At 43.4% G+C, this 22,766-nt stretch overlaps 2 protein-coding genes across 2 annotated transcripts in view; one reads left to right on the forward strand and one right to left on the reverse strand.

The window, feature by feature from the left end:
* Positions 1-823, reverse strand: part of Cdc123 (cell division cycle 123) — a 56,958-nt gene extending 56,135 nt beyond the window's left edge. The window contains exon 1 of the mRNA XM_051151352.1: positions 595-823. Coding sequence (XP_051007309.1) covers positions 595-668 — 74 coding nt within the window. The 5' untranslated portion in view covers positions 669-823. The remainder of the gene's footprint in view (positions 1-594) is intronic.
* A 100-nt stretch (positions 824-923) lies between these two features.
* Nudt5 (nudix hydrolase 5) lies at positions 924-22,086 on the forward strand. The gene is made up of 10 exons (XM_051151353.1): positions 924-1,139; positions 9,943-10,053; positions 11,903-11,970; positions 14,232-14,281; positions 15,526-15,633; positions 17,178-17,273; positions 17,802-17,903; positions 19,699-19,707; positions 19,833-19,886; positions 21,455-22,086. Exons 2-10 carry the CDS (start codon positions 9,991-9,993, stop codon positions 21,562-21,564), a joined length of 660 nt encoding a protein of 219 aa, XP_051007310.1. The 5' UTR covers positions 924-1,139; positions 9,943-9,990; the 3' UTR covers positions 21,565-22,086.
* The last annotated feature ends 680 nt before the right edge of the window (positions 22,087-22,766 follow it).

A 22,766-nucleotide genomic window follows, 5' to 3' on the forward strand; every position in this document is an offset into this window, starting at 1 on the left:
GTCTCCTGGCTGCCTTGCATTTGAATGACAGGATGAAGGATGCAACAATTCACCATAGGCATTCTGCAAACACAGATTGACTCCGTGCTCCAGGCCAGAGAACTACAACACTAACAGATCCCACTCTCTTTCCAGATGGGTTTCTTCTTCTCAGAACACGTGGCCATCAGGAGCAATGTAACCATCTTCTGCCTCCTAACACACACTACCATACTGGAGCTGCACAGCAGCAGTCTTGGGAGGTCGGGTCCCTCATTTTACAGTGATGGAACTCAACTGCCACCAGAACGGGCTGTCCAGTTTTGTTTTGTGTATAGCCTTGAGCTTCTCGCAATTCCAAAAGTATCTATCAATTTCTCCTGCCTACGACCCTCACTGCTTTCTTATCTCCCCGGACACGCTCCTTGACTCCGAACAGGAAGTATGGCAAATTCTGATCAACTTCGTTAATCCTGCTACCTGAAATCCAACACGGAATCTACAGCTCGATACCGTCGCTCCTGCTGAGTCCCTACCAGGCCTGCAATTTTTGTCTAGTTTTCTGAAGGAGATAGGATTTGCCTAAAAACCGCATTTCGCCTCCAGGTAGCTTACCTCTTGATGGTAAGGCTTCGGAAGAGCGGGTACCACGAGGAGAACTGACAGTGACTAACATGCTCCTTCTTCATCCTCCAGCTGCCGTGTCAACCGCTGCCTTTCCCCTCTCCCGCCAGCTCGCTCCCGGAACCCTGGGCATCACTTCCGGAAGTGTTCACCGAGCTGTTTCGACGAAAGGACTCTTCCGGTCCGTAAAGGTCTGGCGGCGCTGGAAGCTAAAGTAATAGTGGGGAGGACGCTTAGTATGCCCGCACAGACGCGCGAGGTACAAAGAGTCCGGAGAGAAGAGTCACGAAAGTGTAGAATTTTAGGACGTTTACAACTCCGCTTTCGTCTATATGCACTTCGACCCGGAAGGTAATCATCTGAAGCTAGCGGAGTTTCTACGGGTGCCTGGAGGAGGACGTGTGCACATCCTCCTTACACCACGAGAGGCGCCGGTTTCTCTAGCTATAGCGCCCGCTTCTACGGAGACTGCAGCTGCTGTCTGCTTCTTTTTGCTTTCCTCCTCCATCCCTTCCACATCCCACAGCTTAGTGTAGGTAAGTGGGCGCGAGCCGATCTCCGTACTAAGAGTCCTTGGACAGGGAACAGAAAAGAAGGGCGCGAGCCCAGCTGATGGTGCTTAGAGTGCAGCTCGTCCCGCGCGTGTCTCCCAGTCCGCGCCTGAGCGCGAGAGGACCTGGGATCCAGGGGACGGCACAGTAAATGTTTGAACACATTAGCTGAGGCATCTACACGAAGGATGGACTCTTCTTTTTCTCACAAGTAGAATTTTATAGATACAGGGAAGAAATTCTGCAGGTACGGTCTTGGGGAGAAGGGAGGTTATTTTACTAACCTGGAGATGAAAGAAGTGATGTTCGTCTGAGAAATGAAGGAAAAGAGGAAAGTTGTGTCTTTTAAGCTTAAAGTTTATTTTGTCCAGTCCCGAAAAAGTTAGCAGTGTGGAAAAGCACAGATTTTTATCAGTGCCTCTGCAATGGTGAAATCATAAAGGTTGGAAGAGTTGTAATTGAGTGGTATTTTTTTGATCCCTACTCGTTTTCTTTCACCTATCGTCCTACAAAGTTCAGTTTTGTTTCTATAAAAGAGGGGGGGGGCAACACTAGCTGCAAGAGATAGGCCTTTAAAACCAATTGGTGTTTCCTATAATTTACAAGCCTTGGGCTGGTTCCAAGCATGTGTCTGTCCTAAAGCGCCACATTTTAGTTATCCACCTCCCCCACCAAATGCATTTCCCCCCCACCCCCAGCCCATCTAAGCAATTTAAGTTAGAAAGAGGTATAATCAATAGACTCCTATTTTGGGTTAGAATACACACATACCAGAGGTATGGTTTGTTTAAAAAGCTACAGGTGAAGTGAGTGGCAACATTGCTTAAAGAAGACAGTTTCAAAGGCAAGAGAAATGCGTTATCGGGTTGAGTGTGAGCTGATGGGCTGTAGGACGCAGCAATTACTATCTAAGTACCTGTGATAATCCGGAATTAATCAGTCCTGTGCTTTTGTTGCTTGTTTTGTGGTTTTGAGAAAAGGTCTCTCTCTATGCAATCCTGTCTGTCCTGGAATTCAGTGGTTCTCAACCTGTTGACCCTTTCAAGGATCACATGTCAGATATTCTATATGCCAGATATTCACATTGCGTTTGATAACAGCAAAATTACAGGTAGGAAGTACCAACAAAAAAAATTTAGAGTTGGGGGTCACCACAACATGAGGAACTGTGTTAAAGGGTCAAAGCATTAGGACGGTTGAGAGCCACTGCTCTGTGTAGACCAAGCTGCCTCAAACTCACAGAAATCTGCCTGCCTCTGTCTCCCCCATGCTAAGATCAAAGGGATGCACCGCCACGTCTGACTAGTCCTCTGTATTTTGAGGCAAAGCAGCAATAACCCGTCTCATACCTTTGCTTTTTCTGGAGGATGGTGCTGCAGAGCTAAGGGACCAAGACCATATGTGAGAGGTCACAAATACTTGGGTTTTTGTTGTTGTTTGTTTGTTTTTGTTTGTTTGTTTGTTTGTTTGTTTTGAGACAGAGTCAATCTGTGCTAGCCTTGGCTTTCCTGGACTCACTTTGTAGACCAGGCTGGCCTTGAACTCACAGCGATCCACTTGCCTCCCAAGTGCTGGGATTAAAGGCGTGCGCCACCACACCCAGCACTAAACAAAGTTGCAGGAGAAGGAAATGGTGACGCTGGTTGGTAGTGCCTTTGGGTAAAGTACATTTTGTTGAAGATAGCAATTTATAGACAGGGAAGAAAAAAAAAAAAGGCAAACCCAGGAATGTTAATCATCTGGATGAAGCAATACTTAAACAGCGTGGCAAATATTTGAGCATAGAGACTGAGAGTTATTTGTAGAGAGTCAGCTAAGTTTACAAGGTTTAGGAAGAGGACAGGACCTCTTCCTAAGAGGGAAGGAAACCAAACAGAATCCTGCATATTGTGTGTTTTCAACATTGTTTTTAGCGCTGCAGTAGGTTCTGTTACAGACTTAGTCCACATTCAGTAAGTTGCCACTCCAAACACCAGGCGCTCAAGTGCTTTCAACAGTAGAGCTAACTTCTTAGCTGTTCTTTAACTACCATGTTTGTCTGCGTGTAGCCTTGCTGTTTTTTTATATCGTTTTCTTCAATGAATGCCTTAAAATACAATGGTGGTAGTAGCCATAGTGCCAGTGCAGGTGGGTATATACTGCAGGCGTATGGAAATCAAAGGACAGCTTTTCAAATTGTGGGTGTCAGTTCTTTCTTTCCATGGTGGGCTACTGGGATTTCACTCAGGGACTCCGGCCTGTTCAGCAAGCTTTCCCACTTGGGATTTTTTTAATTCCTATGTCAATGCTCAGGGGCAAAGGGTTTTCCTGAGTAATTCCAAAGTGTGTGGGAGGGAGGAAAGAAAAATACATTTTCTTTCTTGAACTCAAAACATGACTTTCAGATTAATATTTCCAATGTTATAAACCTAGTGTGTCTAAATACAAACCCTGACTCACATCTTTCTCTCTTTTAATGTTCTAGTCTCCTTTAAAATCCTACTGCTACCATCTTGTATTCTCGTCCCTAAAAGCTATTTTAGAACCAGTAATGATCTCACATTGATGTTTGTTGCTGCTCACAGCCGACTGCACACTCGCATTATCTCTTGCTTGAACAAGAAGTTCCGTACAGGACTCATTACTTTGTGGCTGTAATCAATTAACCCGCCCAAGGGTCAGTGCTGTCGGTCCCCTCTGGCTCATCTAGAATTAAATGGCATAATAATACAAAGTCACCAAGTGGCGAAATCTCAGGAAATGTCAGTTCCCTTCTTTGCCACCTATTACCCATTCCTGCATGGCAAACTCAGGTGGCCTTCCACTCTCACCAGTGTGAGTACAAGATCTCTCCTGTAGTCTGAGAACAGTTATTAGTGAAGTAAAGGGCATTGACATCCATTTGATGTGGGTACCAAATTTTTACTATGTATAATACAAATTCATATATTTTCTTTTTTTTTCTAAGTTATAGTAGCCAAAATTACTTAGTATTTATACTAGGTATTTGATTCTTTGCTCTTTATTAAGTATGATGATGTTTCTTTCTTTTCTTTTTTTCTTTCTTTCTTTTTTTTTTTTTTTTAATCTTTGACAGTTTTATACAGGTGTGTCCTGGTTGCCTTCTGGTTACTCTTTTCTCTTATCTCCTTCCTATCAATTCCTTTCCCAGATTCGTGACTTTTGGTTTTGTTATATGACCCATTTGGTTTAGTCAAAGCCAACTTTGTGACCCTTGGTGTGGGACTGTCCATGGGGGCCTGGAGGGGTCCCCAGTGGCTGCTCAGCTGACGACAATGATTCCCTCTTCCCTTGCATTTATATGGAGGAAATAGTTCAGCAGTGAGGCCTAGGGCTGGCTCCCTGCGTTCCTCCTCCATACTCGTCTGGCTGTCAAGCAGGCTCGTTGCAGTAATCAGCAGTTTGGGGGAGTTCTTGATTGCAGTGGCTGTTCATAATTATGCAGCCCTCCTTCCTGTCTACCAGCCTTCACAATCTTTTCTCCCAATCTTCCACAGCGTTCCCCTGAGTTTTGGCAGGGGAAACTTATCTTCTAAATAGTTATGACTATAGGCATGTGCCATCATGCCTGTCAAAGTCCATGGTATTTTTAGATAGCGTGAGTATAGAGCAATGCGGCGACACTGCTCAGGTTGTTTCAGAGAGCAGGCAGTAGACGTGCTGTCGCTTGTTAAGGTTTTGTTTCGCCTTTCATTTGGAACAAACTACAGGGATTCAAGGAAAGGTAGCAATGAGCACAGTGCAGGGCCAGCCTGACTTTAGTTTTTGGTTTCACTATTTTGCATCTTAACTCCCATTTATCTCTTTTTTATAACTTTTAAAGAATTTTTGAGATTATAATATATTACTCCCCTCCCTTTCCTTCCTCTGAGCACTACAATATACCCTTCCACTCTCACCTGTGTGAGTACAAGATCTCTCCTGTAGTCTGAGAATAGTTATTAGTGAAGTAAAGGGCATTGAAATCCATTTGATGTGGTTACCAAATTTTTACTATGTATAATACAAATTCGTATATTTTCTTTTTTTAAGTTATAGTAGCCAAAATTACTTAATATTTTATACTAGGTATTTGATTCTTTGCTCTTTATTAAGATGACGTTTCTGGTTTTTTTTTGTGTTTTTTTTTTTAATCTTTGACAGTTTTATACAGGTGTGTCCTGGTTGCCTTCTGGTTACTCTCTTATCTCCTTCCTATCAGTTCCTTTCCCAGATTCGTGACTTTTGGTTTTGTTATATGACCCATTTGGTTTAGTCAAAGCCAACTTTGTGACCCTTGGTGTGGAATTGTCTATGGGGGCCTGGAGGGGTCCCCAGTGGCTGCTCAGCTGACGACAATGATTCCCTCTTCCCTTGTATTTATATGGAGGAAATAGTTCAGCAGTGAGGCCTAGGGCGTTCCTCCTCCATACTTTGAAATCCGTGCCTTCTTTTTTCATTAATTCTTATTGCATGGCATATTCCTAAACACAACCTGCTTAGTCTGTATAATGTTAACTTGTATATTTGTTTTCAGGGTTAACTGGCTGGCATTGGGCAACCAATTATGTGTCCTCCCTGGAGAAGACTATTTCTCTCAATGTCAGTTTTCCTTAGTTGCTTGTAGTTCTTTTGGAGAGCTGAGGCCTATGAGATTGTATCTCCTACTTACCTCATACCCAGCTGTTGTTACTCATTCTAAAATACCCACATTTACTTAGTACTGGCCACTTGGTTTCCTCCCCTTAAGTGGAGGCTCGTGCTTGCTGCCTTAATCCAAACCCCACTGGAGTAATAACAGAAATGTGTGATGTGCCAATCAGAGTGATGTCCTTAGCATGAAAATTTGAGGGGACAAGGCAGGGACCCAGCCAAATGTGGGCTCCAAAGGTTCTTGGAAATGTGTTTGCACATGTGAATGCCATTGGTTCAGTGCACAGCTTTCTTTTAAGCAAAGTTGGGGGAAAGGCTGCAATTCAGAGAGCTGGGCAGACATTTGTTTCCCTTGATGCTTCACTGCTGGGCGTCAGTTCTTCTCAGTGGAGCACTCGCTCTTTGCTTGGCCTCTGATCAACTGTCAGTACTAAGCACCTTTTATAGGGTTTGTAGTCTTTTCCTTGTGTGGTGTCAGTTGGGTGTGGTGGCTCATACCTGTATTCCCAACACTCGGGATAAGGCAAGCTCCAGGCTTCAGTAATAGGAAGGAAGGAAGGAAGGAAGGAAGGAAGGAAGGAAGGAAGGAAGGAAGGAAGAGAGAGTTTTTAGGAGGTAGGCACTTAGTATAAACATTTTGTACCATTCTAGATGGTTGAATTTGTCCAGCCAGAGGGCCTGCATGGTTGCCTAAAAGTTACTTTTCTTTAGAATTAGAATTCAAAATGTCCTTGCATCAGCACATTTCCTTCCCTGCTGTGTGTTATTAGTAAGAAAGAATGGATCTCTAGAAGAAAAAAGGATCTTTAGCCAGATATAATGGCACAGGGCTCTAATCACAGCCCGTAAGCGGTGGTGGCCAGAGGATCCAGTGTTCGAGCCCAGCCTCTGCCACATAACAAGTTCAAGGCCAGCCTCTGCCACACAACAAGTTCGAGCCCAGCCTCTGCCACATAACAAGTTCGAGCCCAGCCTCTGCCACATAACAAGTTCGAGCCCAGCCTCTGCCACATAACAAGCTCAAGGCCAGCCTCTGCCACATAACAAGCTCAAGGCCAGCTTGAGCTGCACGGGGCCTTGTGTCAAGAAACAGAAAAATTGTACATTCTTTCATGTGAGTATAGAGTGTGCAAGGTGCAACTCAGTGGGTTTCACCCTTTGGCCAGCTGTTCATGTTCTACGTTGGTTACCTGTGGTGATGGAAACCATTTCTCACAGCCAGTGACACTTTAAAACTTAGCTCAGTAAATGGCCACCCGAGTCACTGTTGTTTTAAGCAGGCTGTGCATGTCACCATGCTAAGTGACTGTCTCGGGGTTATAATGTCTATGTCACTTGCTTCCTTTTTATGTTCAGATGTCACCAAAAACAACATCTTCCTCACTCTGTTTATCCTTCATAATCTTCCTTCTTAAAATTGGGGATCACTTGACAAATTTCCCATGTTGATCCTTGCCTTTCCTCCCTAGCTCCCCACTAGAAGAGAGGCCCATGAAGGCAGAGCCTCTCTCTCATCTGCTCACTGTGTGTAGGGGTCACATCTTTAATGGGTCTACTACAGGGGTGCTAGCCTAAGATACTCACCAGGTACTGCATTTTTTAAAAAGGAATATAGAGTATGAATGCATTTTGTTTTGTTGTTGATTATATTTTAAGTAAGGGAAATGATACTTTTGTCTTAGTAGACTGTTGGCAAGAAAATTGATGCCTATACAGTTTGCGCTGTGGATTCTGCAAACATCTCAACCAGTTACAGGGGGGAAGTATTGGGGGGTGAGGTAGAAAATGTCTCTATGTTAAACTTAAGGACTTTATTTTTTCGTTATTCCCTAAACAATAATGTATAACATTTATGTAGCATATCCAATGTATTAATTACTGTGTGTTTCTAGAAATGATTTGAAATGTTCAAGAGGATAAAAATAGGCTAAATGCAAATGTTACACCATTAAACTTAAGTGACCACATAAATTTTGGTATCTAGGGCTGGAAAGATGGCTCAGAGGTTAAGAGTACTGCCTGCTCTTCCAAAGGTCCTGAGTTCAATTCCCGCAACTACATGGTGGCTCACAACCATCTATAATGAGATCTGATCTCCTCTTCTGGTGTACATGCTGACAAAACACTGTATACTTAGTAAATAAATAAATATTTTTTAAAAATTTTTGAGGGGGGTATGCAAAGGGGAGTTCTGGAATCAAGCGCACACCCTAACCCTGGAAACAGAAGTGTGAGGAGTGTGACAGTTTCGAGCACTTCAGAAGGTTGGAGTAGGTAGGAAAGGATGGGAAGCAAGAGAGAGAGGAGAGCCTTAGACTAATCCAGGAAGTCCAAAGCTTTTTTGCTGGCAGTAGGGAAGCGCTGGCGGCTTAGCTCAGGGCTTTGTGCTGATGAGGCAAATGCTCTAGGATTTGAAGTACATCCTGGCCCAGTCCACCAGCTAAGTAACAGTTCCTGACAGAACAGAGGAAGTTCTGAGAATAGTTATCAATCAAAATACCTTTAAAACACAGGTCTGTGCATACATACCTTGAAGTTCCAGATTGAAGGGGCTCACTTGAGTGCCTAGGACAGTACCAGCCTAAGGTGGAAAGTCACAGCAGTGAAAAAAGAAACAAAGCAGGAGTTGGGGTCTCCTTAGACTTCTCAGTGGAGACACCGAGAGCACGGCAGCTGGGAAATGACTCTGGATGACCAGCAGCCAGAAGCGCAGTACAAAACCAAGATTTCAGCAAGGCAGGGTCCTTTCTGAATAGTGTGCCACGGTAGGCCACAGTGTGCTCACACTTAAACATAAATGAGACACAATAGTGTACATGCTTAATAATGTGCTTACCTAATCACATGCTTAATAATGAGGTACATACTTAATCCCATTTGTATATAAGCCTCAAATTCTTAAAACTGCATGCCTGTAAGTTCGGCACTTGAGAAATGGATGCAGAGGGTTTCAGAAGTTTCAGGCCAGCCTGGGCTACATGAGATTCTTTTTAGAGAGAAAAAAAAAAAAAAAAAAGAGTAGGAAGGGCTAGAGCTGTGGCTAAGGTCCTACTATAAAACCTCAGCTCAATGCCTGGCACCAGATGCACCAGGAGTTTGCCTCTTCCCAGCACGTGAGAAGCGGGGGCACAGTTAGCAGGAGTTTAGGGCCATCCTCAACTACAGATCAAGTTCAAAGCGAGCCTTGGGCCACTTGAGACTTTATCTCAAAAAAAAAATCTACCTATATACCGAAGAAAGGAAGAACTTGCCAATCAGGCTAGCGAGGTGCGCCAATGAGTAAAGTCTTGCCACACGAGCTGGCAAACTGGGTCTGCTTTCCAAAAACCATGGTGGAAAGAGAGTACTTACTCCTAAGAGTTGTCCTTTAAGCGCCAGAGGCACACCATGGCACCCACATGTGTGCTCACACAACGGTTCAAAAGAGAGATGATTCAGCAACTGAGTTCTCCAAAAGACCTAAGATCAGCTCCCAGCACTCGCATCAGTCCTCTGGCAGTGGCTGGTAAGTCAGTCCCAGAGCTGTGGTGCCACTGTCCTCCACAGGCACCTGCATGCACACGTAGTAGAAATGAATTCTTTATTAAATGGGTAACAATATATAGATGTAGACCACTTGCTTAGCCTAAGTGAGGCCCTGGGTTCAACCCCAGTTTAAAAAAAAAAAAAAAAAAGTCAAACAGAACACAGACAAAGAATCTAAAATTGTTGAAATGCTAAGTTGGCTTGCCCCAGACTTCTATAAACTCTGCAAGTTGAACTCTGTGTCGGGTATGATGGTGCTGCCCTCGCAAAGGGATCAGAAGTTGAAGGGAGCTTGCCTTGGGAAAAACAAAGCCTGAGCTATAAAGCATTGGTAATTGACCACAACGAGAAGTTGCTATGGAAAGTGGCGTGTCATCCTTCGGTTGTTCTTCCCTGGAAAGTGAAATTTAAAGTGTGTAAACCTCACTGGGACTGGACCCTGGTTACGCTGGGTCTTTGAGTTCTGGCCTGGGTGTTGCTGAGAGCCTCTGCAGGCCTTCTGTGGAGCTTCTCCCAGAGAGTCCCATGAAAGATGCTCTGTTAGTACATTTTTTTTTTTTTTTTTGACTAGTAAGTACTTTGACTAGTGACCCATGGTTGGGGGCTCTGAGCAAATCTTACCTCCTTACAGCGTGACCTTTCCACCCCAGCAAGGACTGTGGAGCCCAGCTTGTTAGAAATGGAGAGCCAAGAATCAACAGATTCTTCTGGGAACGCCAGACAGCACATTATCTCAGAGGAGGTGGGTTGAATTTGCTTTTCCTACCCCCTTTTCTTCCCCACCTAACACTAAATTTAAAATGCACGCACAGGCTACTTTGTTTTATTGCCATAGAGTTTTCATTCTTGAAGATTGTTTTCAGACGTTTCTCACTCCCTTTTTAAGGCTAAGCCGCCTTGCGCTCTTGTCTGAGAACAGTGGTTTATCCATCTCAACTACATGTACTAATGAAATTGAGAGTCTTCTTTCCAAAAATTGCCCTGGATAGAAAAACAAATATGTGATTTTGCACATAGTATGGGCTTTTGAGATTTCATATTTAGTAATTATGTCTTAGCTGTTTATCATCCTGGCATAAATTTTAAAATAATAAAAACTTAAATCATTCATTGTAGTTCAAATTCCACTGAGTTCTAGAACTAATGTCTGCCTCTTACTACGTTATTGAGTAATGCTTTTAGGGTCTTTTTCTCTTCTCAACAATTGTTATCATGGATACATCTTAAATACTTCATCTTGGAACTCTGGTCCTGACACTTTTCTGGAATTCTTTTGATTTAGAATCTTTCCATGTTGTCTGTGAACAGATCTGATAATGATTAGGTTGGTGTTGGCAAGAAGGTGGGGGATGAGGGTGCTGGTAAAAAAGGCTAAAGAGACTCTCCTCAGTTCAGCCTAATGCTGTGATGGCTTGTCCACCCAGTATCCTGGGTGACTTATCCTCCCGGTGCCATAGGTGACTTATCCTCCTGGTGCCATAGGTGACTTATCCTCCTGGTGCCCTGGGTGACTTATCCTCCCGGTGCCATAGGTGACTTATCCTCCCGGTGCCCTGGGTAACTTATCCTCCCGGTGCTATAGGTGACTTATCCTCCCGGTGCTATAGGTGACTTATCCTCCCGGTGCCATAGGTGACTTATCCTCCTGGTGCCATAGGTGACTTATCCTCCTGGTGCCCTGGGTAACTTATCCTCCCAGTGCCATAGGTGACTTATCCTCCTGGTGCTACAGGTGACTTATCCTCCCGGTGCCATAGGTGACTTATCCTCCCGGTGCCCTGGGTGACTTATCCTCCCGGTGCCATAGGTGACTTATCCTCCTGGTGCCCTGGGTGACTTATCCTCCCGGTGCCATAGGTGACTTATCTATCCTCCTGGTGCCCTGGGTGACTTATCCTCCCGGTGCCATAGGTGACTTATCCTCCTGGTGCCCTGGGTAATTTATCCTCCCGGTGCCATAGGTGACTTATCCTCCCAGTGCCATAGGTGACTTATCCTCCCGGTGCTATAGGTGAGCTGTGCTCCCAGACTTCTTGGTGTGTAGGTAGAATAGTTTCTGGTGCCTGTCTTGGACTGAGTGGGAACTTGGGTGTCAGAAAGAAAATCTGGTCTTTGATTTATTTTCCTTATTTTCCTAATAAAATCTTACATACAACTACACAACAGTGTGGCCAGCTTTGCATCCATACCTGGGGTTAGAACGTGAGAAATATCCAGCTCTCCCACCCCTTATACTCCCTCCATTAACCTTTCTCTCCGTAGCCCAGAAGTCACTTATGTTTTTCGGGTGACTGGTGCCTGCTCTCACTGCACACCTGCACCCCTCCCATCCCGAGACTGTAATTCTTTCCCCTTCTTGGCTCTACTTGAAACACTCAAAAGCAAAAACCAAAAAAAAAAAACAGACCTGCCCTCAGGGAGACAACCTGGATACTTACTCCAAACTAGAAACTTGCCCACAAATTATTGGGAAGGAAGTAAATTGGAGGAAAGGAAATAGAGAAAATTTTAAAGAATATGCTTTTTGATTTTTAAAAAGACCAACTTTGTTTGAAATTTTTCTACTTTATAACTGTCTGATTTTGTTTTAGTTGATTTCAGAAGGAAAATGGGTCAAATTTGCAAAAACAACTTACATGGATCCTACCGGTAAAGCTAGGTAAACCTTTTCTTTTCTTTGTGTCTTTGGTTTTTCCAGGTCTCTGTAGAGTGTCTGCGTGAACACTGGTGGTTCTTCATTGTCAGCTCACTTTTAAACAAAGAGTCACGTGCAGTTCTTATTTCATTGCTAAAATGTTTTGGGTCATTGATGCTCTCTGAATACAGCTGAGTCATAGTTGTTACTATAAGTAATCAGATTCATTCTAACCCCATTCTCTGTAGTATTATGGACCTGAAATTTGTGGCTCTGGCTAAACAAGCTAGAGAATTTTCAGCAGTGTCTATTCTTTCTAAAAAAAATTTTAATGTCTAAGTTAGAAGAACTAAAAAGAACAAAGCCATTGATGGTTTTGAAGTAAAACTTGGATGCTTATACCTTACTCAGAAATGCAAATTGGAAAAAATTCCATAAAATATAATAACATATATCAACATAATGTAACTTTTTGACCTCATAGTTCCACTTCTGGTAATTTGCTAAGAAAATTACCTAGTGCTTAGAATTAGATTTATGCACTAAAACGTTCACCAAAAATTGAGACAGAAAGCAAACTGAACATCCTAAAATAAGGAACATGAGTTAGGGATATAGCTCCATGGTAGTGAAAGAATGCTGTCTGTGTAGGTACCCACTAAGCCCTGAGTAGGGTGTCAAGTCTCTTGGAGCTGGAGTTACAGGTGGTTGTAAGCCACCCAGCATGGGCACTGGGAACCAAATTTAAGAGCAGCAAGTGTTCTTCTCCACTAAGCCATCTCTCCAGCCCTCCTGTATATATGATAAGCTCTAGGAAATTGTATGTACAAAAAGGCTAGAAGGGCAGGGTATAATAGCCCAAATCTTTCATCTGAACACTGCTCATCATGAATGGCTCCTTACTGCTTGTTTTCTTCACCGTAACCTCTGTAATGATGCTTCTCTCTCTCTCTCTCTCTCCTCTCTCTCTCTCTCTCTCTCTCTCTCTCTCTCTCTCTCTCTTCTCTCTCTCTCTCTCTCTCTCTCTCTCTCTCTCTCTCTCTCTCTCTCTCTCTCTCCCTTACTCCTAGTGTATTTGGGATGGGACCTTCAGTGCTTTCCCCAGCTATCTTCAGTCATTAGGACTAACCTTAAGAGGCAGCAGAGAGACTATGGCAAAAGGTGTTTTGTCTCTTGTGATCTGTATTACTTTTTGGGAATTGCTTGTTGGTTGGCTTCCCGCTACTAACTACTAACCAGGAGTGTTGGGCTACTGTGAGTCTGTTTGATTTTGGTTTTCACATATTTGCCCCATAAAATTTGGGGGTAGTGCTGAAAGGTGTGCAATTTGCAGAAAGGTTTTTTTTTTTTTTTAAATTCTTGTTTTAAGCCAGATTAACTATCTGGAACTTTTTGTGAAGATGTGGTATTATCAAACCTTAAGGACATCCAGGAAAAAAATATGAGCAAGAGGGTCCTCAGAATAGGATGTTTTATAATTATGCCATCCAGATTATAATCCCATCTTTAGAATACAGCATAATGCTGGATGCCTGACCGCCTCCATTGCTGCTTTAGCATTGCATTGCTTTCCTTCCCCCGAGAGATGAGAGCCAACAGGGGCCATGTTTCCTGTTACTCCCTCCCCTTTCCCCACAGTGTGACTTCTTTCTAGTAACTGAATTTTCCATATAACTGTAGCTGACATTCCTGTAAGAGCAGGTAGAATAGCAGAGACCTTACCAGAGAGCCTGAGAACGGCCAGGAACAGATCGCTAACAGGAAGTGAAGCCATAAAAGGGAGCCAGAGTATGACATCCAGCACCTCACCACTTCCACTAGCGACCTGTCTTTCCCTCTACGTAAGGCCGCACTCACACAAAGAAAATCTAATTCCTCAGATAAGTGAGAAGGTTCTGCTTTCTTGAATTGTGTGGTTTAGTTACATATTTTAAACCTGCATAATCTCAGTGGTTCACATTGCGCACGGCACCCTTTGTTCTTGGGAATGCGTCTGGAATGTCCCTCGGGGCTGACTGCATCACTGTAGAAAGGTCTGGACAGCTGCATGACCAGCTCCCGCTGCTCACTGTAGCCTGACTGTCCGAAACAAGATGTTCTGAGAATTCACATGTACTCCAGGGAAGCACAGTTTAAGCACATATCTTTACTCTGTGCTCTTTGACCTTTCGTTAGCATATTTGCATGCATTGGATCTCTGAAGTGCTGATAGTCTACAGAAAACCTAAGAACATTCTTCCCTTTGGCACTAATGATTTTTTTCTCTTTGTTCTCTGTCCACATAGAACTTGGGAAACAGTGAAACTTACAACCAGGAAGGGAAAATCCGCTGATGGTATGACTATTATAACTCTCTTTATGAAGGAAGTTAGCACATGAGATTATAAAACGGTGTTTAATATAACCAAAGACCTCGAAGCCGGATTACCTTCAACTGGGCTTTTATGTGTGACCCTGCTGTTTTCACAATGTATGTTCCAAAGTGTTCGGTGTAATTAACTTCTGGCTCCTGTTAGCTAGGAACAGTTTTTGAAGGAAAGATCTGTTAACTTTTATAGCCAAATATATGTCAGTATAGTTTGCAGCCTCGTGCTGTGTCTTCATAGGTTAAGACCGCTGGCGTCCTCTGTCCTCTGAAAGCGAGTGCCCTTGGGTGTGGACAAACCATCTCCCCACCTTCATGTTTCAGCTGAGAGGAAAAAGAATTGAGAAAGGAGCCCAGTTCACTTCTCCTTCCTTCCTTGGCTACACCCACATCAGAAGCATCCCGGTGGCCACATGTGGTTTGGAGAGGCCAAGACACTGCTCTTATTTGCTTTTTGTCTTTCCATCTTGGTTTGTTTGTACAGGAAGCAAATAGTCGCTTTGCTGCAGCTGCTCTTACCTGTCAAAGCATTTGGGAGACACTAATAGTCTCAGTGGTATCTGTCTCCAGAGCTTTCAGGTTTAATTTTTAAGGCCAAATTATTGGGAGAGGAAGAGCTTATATTCTAAAACAGCAAAGTCAACCGCTGAGGTAGAAGACCCAGCGATCTTAGCTGGCTTCCAGCTTACAGGAAATCTAGCAGCACGCAGACCGCTCTTCGCCAGCTGTTGCTTCTGTGGCTGCTGCATGCGAGCTGGGGCTTCCCATCCTTGGCCCTGTGTGACGTGCTTAGTTTCTATTTTGGTTTCCTTTCTTAAGAAATCATGGCTGGGTCTGCTGGTACACACCCATGGTCCTGTGTACTTGGGAGGCTGGAGCAGGGAAGTCATGAGTGAGTGAGCCTATGCGGTGAAGACAGCATAGTCAGATCCCATCTGAAAAAGAAAGATGAAAAGGAAAATGATATTGTGAAAACTAAAATGAACTTTTAATAATTAATAAAGTTGACAGAGTATTACTTTTACATTTTAAAATAAGACTAGTTTCAAACTTGGCAGCCAACATAGTAGATAAAATTAATTGCTTACCATCAAATTCAATATGATTTGGATGTACTGCCTTCAAATCTAGAATGTCCGAGGGATTGCTGCGAACAGATGGCTGGCCTGGCTGACCTTCCTTTAGGATTCCTTAGCTTTGTTTCTTTTTGGCAGCCGTGTCAATCATCCCAGTGCTGCAGAGAACTCTTCATTATGAGTGTATTGTTCTGGTGAAACAGTTCCGGCCCCCAATGGGTGGCTACTGCCTAGAGTTCCCAGCAGGTGAGTAACTCCACTCGGGTCCTGGGCCTGAGACCGAGCATTGTATTGCTTACATCTTAGCATCTTTTCATCTGACCAAGTAACGGTGAATAAACAATGAATGTTTTAAGGCTCAGCAGTTAAAGCACTTGCAACTAAACAAGATGACTTGAGTTTGGGTCCTAGAACCCATGTCAAGCCTGGTAGGTATGGAGGCTTTTGTCCATACCTCCAAAGGGGATCCCTGGGAAAAGCTGGCTGGTGAGATTTACCGTGTCAGTGAGCTGTGGGTCTGACTGAAAGGTCTTGGGCAGAAGAGGGATTGAGGAGGATTCTTACATCAGCGTTGGTCCTCCATGCGTGCACAGCCATTGAGGAGGATTCCTGCATCAGCGTTGGTCCTTCATGCGCGCGCGCTCGCACACACACACACACACACACACACACACACACACACACACACACATACACACGCACTCATATACATAAGAAGAAAATAACATGTTCCTATGACGAGGCTCCTTCCAGCCCCTGGTCACGTTGGGATGAGCCACACACGTGCTCTCTGCGTAGCCTATTGATATCAGCAGTGTTGTCCTTAGTCTCCCAGTAACTCCTGTCATTCATCTATCAGCTTGTTTCACCTTCCATGGCTAGCAGTCTTTCTCTCACAAGAAATGTACAGTAGTGAGTAGTTCAGACTCTGAACTGCAAAAGCCGTAGCCAGGAGACACCTTGGTCTACCATAAACAAAAAGGACACGAAAACTGCCTTGATTTCATGTAGAGGTAATTTTCAGTTTTGCTGTAATTAAAGAAGCCAGCCAGAATATAATACACAGTATTAAAGCAATTTGTTGGGCCGTACCCATATGAAGAGCTTAATAAACCCTTTTTGTTGGTCGCAAGGGGTATACTTATTAAGCCGAGTTCATGAAGCTCCGTAAGGCTCAGGTGCAGTGTTTACCCAGCATGCACAAAGCTCTGTGCTACACTCCCAGGGCTGAAGTGGGAGGCCCAGTCCATAGCAATATATAGCTAATTCTTCTTTCTCACTTGCCATTTGAGTAAGAAGTTAATAACACTGAAAGTGATTTAAAAGCCTACATTTGCTTGTTCTTTACACAGTTGTATTCAAGAAAACAAATCCGAGTTAATACTTTCCTCCTGTTTGACCTGTTTGTTCCTCATAGTGGCCGTAGTAATGACCTAGTCGGCAGCCTTCTGGGTACTCCTTTCTGCCTCTTTACTGCTGGGACTCAGTATTTCCTGTGAGGAAGGAAAGCAAGAAAAGTAAGCTGTCACCATACCAAAAAAAAAAGGGAAACAAAAATCAGCCTTCGAGACCTAGCCCATTTGGCCACCACTAAATCACCTTTCCTTGTAGCACTGTCCTCTTGTACAGAACACAGTGGAGGCGGTCAGGAGCAACATCTAGATAGAAGCAGGAGGCACGGGGCACACCTACCACACCCACCTGGTGTGGAGGGCTCACTGTGACTTCTCTAAGTCAGCTCCTTAGCAGCCGGTAGAACGCTGTTCAAAGGCTTCCCACCTGTCCTCCAGGGCTCATAGACGACGGGGAAAGCCCAGAGGCAGCGGCTCTTCGGGAGCTGGAGGAAGAGACAGGCTACAAAGGCGATGTTGCGGAGTGCTCTCCAGGTTGGTATTGCCATGCAGGTGTCAGGTTCTTGAACGTAAGTACAGTAGAGGTTCTTTACGGTTGGGGCGCAGGCGGAGAGGACCCAGGGATTTCAGGTGGGCTCCGGCACATGCATGTGATCTTAGCCCTTGCAGGGATGAGACAGTGAGCTGGAGCCCGCGTTCCAGTGCCCCTCCCCCATCTGTGCGTGAGCTGCTCCTCTGCATGAGAGCAAGTTGGAGGACCTGAAATTAGAAAATTATGAAACCAAGTTCCTTTCAGAACACAGTAAACCTTACTCTTTACTTTCCTTGTCTGTGCCATAGTCCTCACTAGAAGTTTGTCCCCATCAGGGCCATCTAAGCCCCCAGACTTCCCAAACTTGAACCCCGGGAAGTCAGAGCTTTTGGAATACACACATGCGTCACAGTCTTACAGCATCTGCTGACTAGATGCCGTGTTCAGTGACCCCTGACCTCCACCTCCTCTGTGACATTTTGAATCAAGCAGCAAGCAACTGAAGCACTTGCCTCACTTCTTTTTCACAGCTGTGTGTATGGATCCAGGCTTGTCAAACTGTACAACACATGTTGTGACCGTGACCATCAACGGAGATGATGCACAGAACGTAAGGCCGAAGCCCAAACCAGGTAAGGGTTGTTGGATACATTTAAACTGGTTGAGTTACATTATCTTTTTTTTTTTTTTTTAAGATTAAAAAACAACCAAACAAGCATGTAATGTTCTACTTGCATGTGTGCCTGCCAACCAGAAGAGGGCACCAGATCTCATTATAGATAGTTACAAGCCACCATGTGGTTGCTGGGAATTGAACTCAGGACCTCTGGAAGAGCAGCCAGTGTCTAAATTTATGAATCATCTCTTCAGCCCTACATTATCTTTTAACATGCTAAAATAAGCATAGTTTTCATTAAAGAAACATAGTCTCCACAGGTTCATGGGTATTTGCCTCTTTTCAGTGTTGGGTAGTTATTTTGGCATGTTCTCTTTAATATTTCATTGGTCTTTTTATGTATTCTTTTTATAAAATATTAAGCTACAAAAGTTTAAAATGTATGTTTTGTTTGGTTTTTCTTTTTCTCCTCCCCCGACCAAGGTCGGGGAGGGGTTTCTGTGTAGCCTTGGATGTCCTGAACTCACTTTGTAAACCAGGCTGGCCTTGAATTCACAGAGATCCACCTGCCTGTGCCTCCCCAAGTACTGGGATTACAGGTGTGCACCACCAGGCCTGGATGTTTTGATTTTTTCAAGACAAGATTTCTTTGTATAGCCTTGGCTGTCCTGGAGCTCACTCTATAGACCAGGCTGGCTTTGAACTCAGAGATCCACCTACCTCTGCCTCCTGAGTGATGGGATTAAAGGCATGTGCCACCATTGCCCAGCTGTGTGTTGATTTTTAGAAAATGTCAAATGTCCTTTAAGAACAACTTCTCATTTAATATGTGCTCTAGACCCAACCAAAAAGTGAGAAACTTGAAAATCACCTTAGCTTTTGTCCTTGTGTATGAGAACAGCAGATGTTAATACAGGCTGCAGCTTGTGTTCAAGTTCTATTGTCAGGGAATTCGTAAAATCATTCTCTATGCTAAAGTACTTCCGAGCAAGTTGGGGCCTGAAAGCATTATGCTGTCAGTTCCCTGTCTTTTCTCCCACCCTTTTGAAAGTGGATGATCAGCATACACACACACACAGACACACACACACACACACACACACACACACACACACACACACACACACACACCATAGTAATGATGTTTGGTGATTTCTCCTCCTTTTAGGTTATTCCTGTATATGCTCCATTCTCTTTGTAGTCAGGTTTAAATGCTTAATTAAGCTACAATATTCCTAAGACATGGAACACATTAAAGAGTCCCTCAAAAATTTAAATTTTGGGATGAAAAATTGTGAGCTTAAGAGCTGTGATGTTGACCAGGTGCTGCAGTGCACACCTGTAATCCCAGCGCTCAGGAAGCAGAGGCAGGTGGATTTCTGTGAGTTTGAGGCCAGCCTGGTTTATGGAGTGTTCCAGGACTGCCAGGGCCACACAGAGAAACCCTATCTCAAAAAGGAGATAAATGAGTGAATTAATAAATGAATGGATGAGTAAGTGAATGAAGGTGGTTTACACAACTCTAATCTTGCTTAATTGTAACCTAAAAAATCATTGAAATGATAAATTTGTGTATTTGTCCACAGGTATAAGTGTAACTGGCATGCATTATAGGCTAGGCTTAAATTTTGCTGTGAAATGTCCGATTCCAGAGGAATGGTTGAAATTAACTTCACTGTGACATATTTTGTAGTCTTAGGTGTCTGTTAGACTCTTCTACGGTCTTTAATGACTTGCACTAAAGTCTTCCAAAGATGTACCATGGAGGACTGTGCTGAAATATAAATGTTCTTCCCTCTTTTTATTTTCAGGGGATGGAGGTATGTTGTTGAGCTCCCGTGGCTGGCCTGGGATGGCTGATGTGGTAATGGTTGCTGCAGGCATTGGGGCTGCTGGGGTTGATCCTGTTCTTCAGCTTTGTTTTCACTGCATTCTGTTTGTTTAGAATTTGTGGAAGTGATTTCTTTACCAAAGAATGATCTGCTGACTAGACTGGATGGTAAGCACTCCTAAAGCTATTACTGGGCTTTCTCCTGGCTCCCCTAACCCCCCACCCCCATTCCCTTCTCTGTCTACTAGGACACTAAGTGTAATTCCTTTATCTTCATATCATTACTGTCAGACACCTAGAAACTGTTGAAAACTACTATTGAGCAATGCTAGTTTTCTTTTTCAAGTGATGTACAGTTTTAAATTTTAAGAAAAACATGTTTAAAGTTTTCTCCCTACATAATAATTATTTTCCTGCTGTCTAGCCAAAACTAGAGTATGTAAGATCTTTGATCCATATCAGTGCCAAGATGTAAATACGTATGCAGCTCTTCTATGCTGGTATGTTGGGTACTCTGTGTGGGAAATCAAGTCTTACAGCGGTTAAGGAATCCTGCAGCAGTTCCTCAACACACGACTGAGAAGCTGACGTAATGAACCTTAGTAAATCAGTGGTCATCTGGTTGGACCCACCCCTCCTAGAGATATTGCAGAAATCTTGTGAGATGTTGATAGACCTTCCATAAGTGACACTGTTCAAGATGTGGCAGAGCCCCCCTCCCTACCCACCCTCCGCCCCCGTGCCTGTGCCCCAGCTTTGTGGATCCCTACTCACTCAGTTGTGAGGAAGATTTTCCCACTGTTTTTAAGTATTTACCTTGGAGAGTGACACAAAATAAGTATTAATTCAAAGAAACTCGAAGAACAGCCCTTAATTCCCCCATGCCAGTGGCTTCACTTAAGCAGAGAGCTCTATTTTGAAATGTCTATTACTTATTTGTAAAGTTAAGTAACTATCTTTAAGAAACTATGATTTTATTTCCAGACCACTTCAATTTCACCTTTTCAGAAACTAGACCTAAGATGAATTCATCTCAACACCTAAATTGAAATTAAACATCCTCAAAAAAAGAAATTAAACATCCTCACTTACTGTGAAAGGCCTTGGCAACCAACACCAGGCGGTACAGCTAATGATCTGATGGGTCTGACTGGATTTGAGCCCCACCACCGTTACCACTATCAGTTAGTAGCCTCTCATTTCCCTAAATCAAGAATAAGTCCCTTCCTCTGAGAGTGCATGAGACAAGTTAAACATAGTAGAGGCAAAATACTTCACCCCAGGTGCTTAAATAATATGATAGATGTTTCCTTTATTTATAGAATATCCTTTTTGAAAGTTCCTTCTCTTACCCACCTGACTTCCCTTCTGGTGTTAGAAAGGGGCTATTCAGCAAGAAAGAACAGTTTACCTAACTTCAGTATAATAATAGTCAGCTTTCATGTTCATTTGCCAGAGTAACAGCCAATACTACTGGCACTCACAGGTGGATGAGACATGAACCCTGGCCTTGGGGATCTGTCTGTCTTTGAGCTTGTTCCCAACAAGTGGCTAGGAGAACGGGAGACAACAGGCCACCGAGGTGGCTGGGCGCTGAGCCTGGTGACTCTTCCGTGTTTCTGCTTTTAATCCTTTACTCTAGTTTTATAGAGGGCCCCAGCGTCTGCCACGGTGGGAACAACGACTGGCTAGGCTGTCACTGTCTACAGTCTCTAAACTCATTTTTGCTTCTTTAGCTTTGGTAGCAGAAGAACATCTTACGGTGGATGCCAGAGTCTACGCCTACGCCCTGGCACTGAAACATGCCAACTCGAAGCCATTCGAAGTGCCCTTCCTCAAATTTTAAGGCCACCAGGGACACTGGCCATGTTTTGTAAATGATACTGTAAGGCCTTTACTATTCATTGTATCAATTAGGTTTAATGTAGATTGGAAATCAGCTTTTTCGTAAAATAAAACAAGCACAGACTGCATGTGGTATGGAATTATAATTACAGAGAGGATGTAACCTTCATTTGTGCTTGTTAAATACTCATGAAAATGAACATAAATATTGGCGGGTATGTTTAAATTTCTTAAACTTCACCTAGTCTAGAAGGTGAGCATAATTCTCAGGAATAGACTCAAGCTCCAAATTAGGTCAGCTATTTCTACCCTCAACTCCTAAAATAAAAATTTTGCACTTAAGTCTGCAGATAGCTATTTATTGGGTTCATGTTTCAAAATAAAAGGGTTGGGTTTGTTTTTTCCTGAGACAGGGTCTCACTGTTTAGCCCTGGCTGACCAAAAAAATTACTTTGTAGATGAGGTTGGCCTTGAACTCCAGAGATCCACCTGTGTCTACCTCTCCAAGGACTAGGATTAGAGCGATGAGCCACCACACCTGGCCAAAATGAAGAGTTTTAAAAGAGAGACTCTGATAGGGACCTACTTAGCATCTCCTAATTCTAATTGATGTGCTATATGGTATTTCTTTGGGTGGTAGATGTAAATATCAACAGAGAATAACATTTGTGGTACATGACTGAAATCCACCTTCTTGGGAGGCCAAGCCAAGTTTAGGTATAATGAATCTCAAAAACAATTTTTTAAATGTACTTATTATTTTCACAAGGCCATTTAATTCCTAAAAGTGTACCAAGATAATGTTTCAGTAGTGAACAGTTATCTTAGTATATTAAGGCTAAGAGAATGAAAACCATGACCCTTCCCTTAAGTATGCACATACTTTAGTTTCATATCCTTACCTCAGAAAATACTTGTTTCCTAAAGCTAAATCCATAGTAAAGATTAACATGGACTCCACATGGATGTCAACAGTCATGGGTGTAGGCAAATATATTAGCCTACTGACATACAGAACAAACTACACTAGAAATGCAGAAATGGTTTCTAGTACATGCTATACCTAAAGTTCATCACCCAAGACTTCTGCCAGTGTCCAGGTCATCTCCTTGTTCTAATGAGCTCAGCTATTGTGATTACTGTAGCTTTCAACAGCTCAGGAACTTGCTGTAGTTTGGCTACCAGCATGATGCTTGTTGTCCC

Source organism: Acomys russatus, chromosome 9 (genome assembly GCF_903995435.1).
Source record: "Acomys russatus chromosome 9, mAcoRus1.1, whole genome shotgun sequence".
NCBI classification, from domain to species: Eukaryota; Metazoa; Chordata; class Mammalia; order Rodentia; family Muridae; genus Acomys; species Acomys russatus.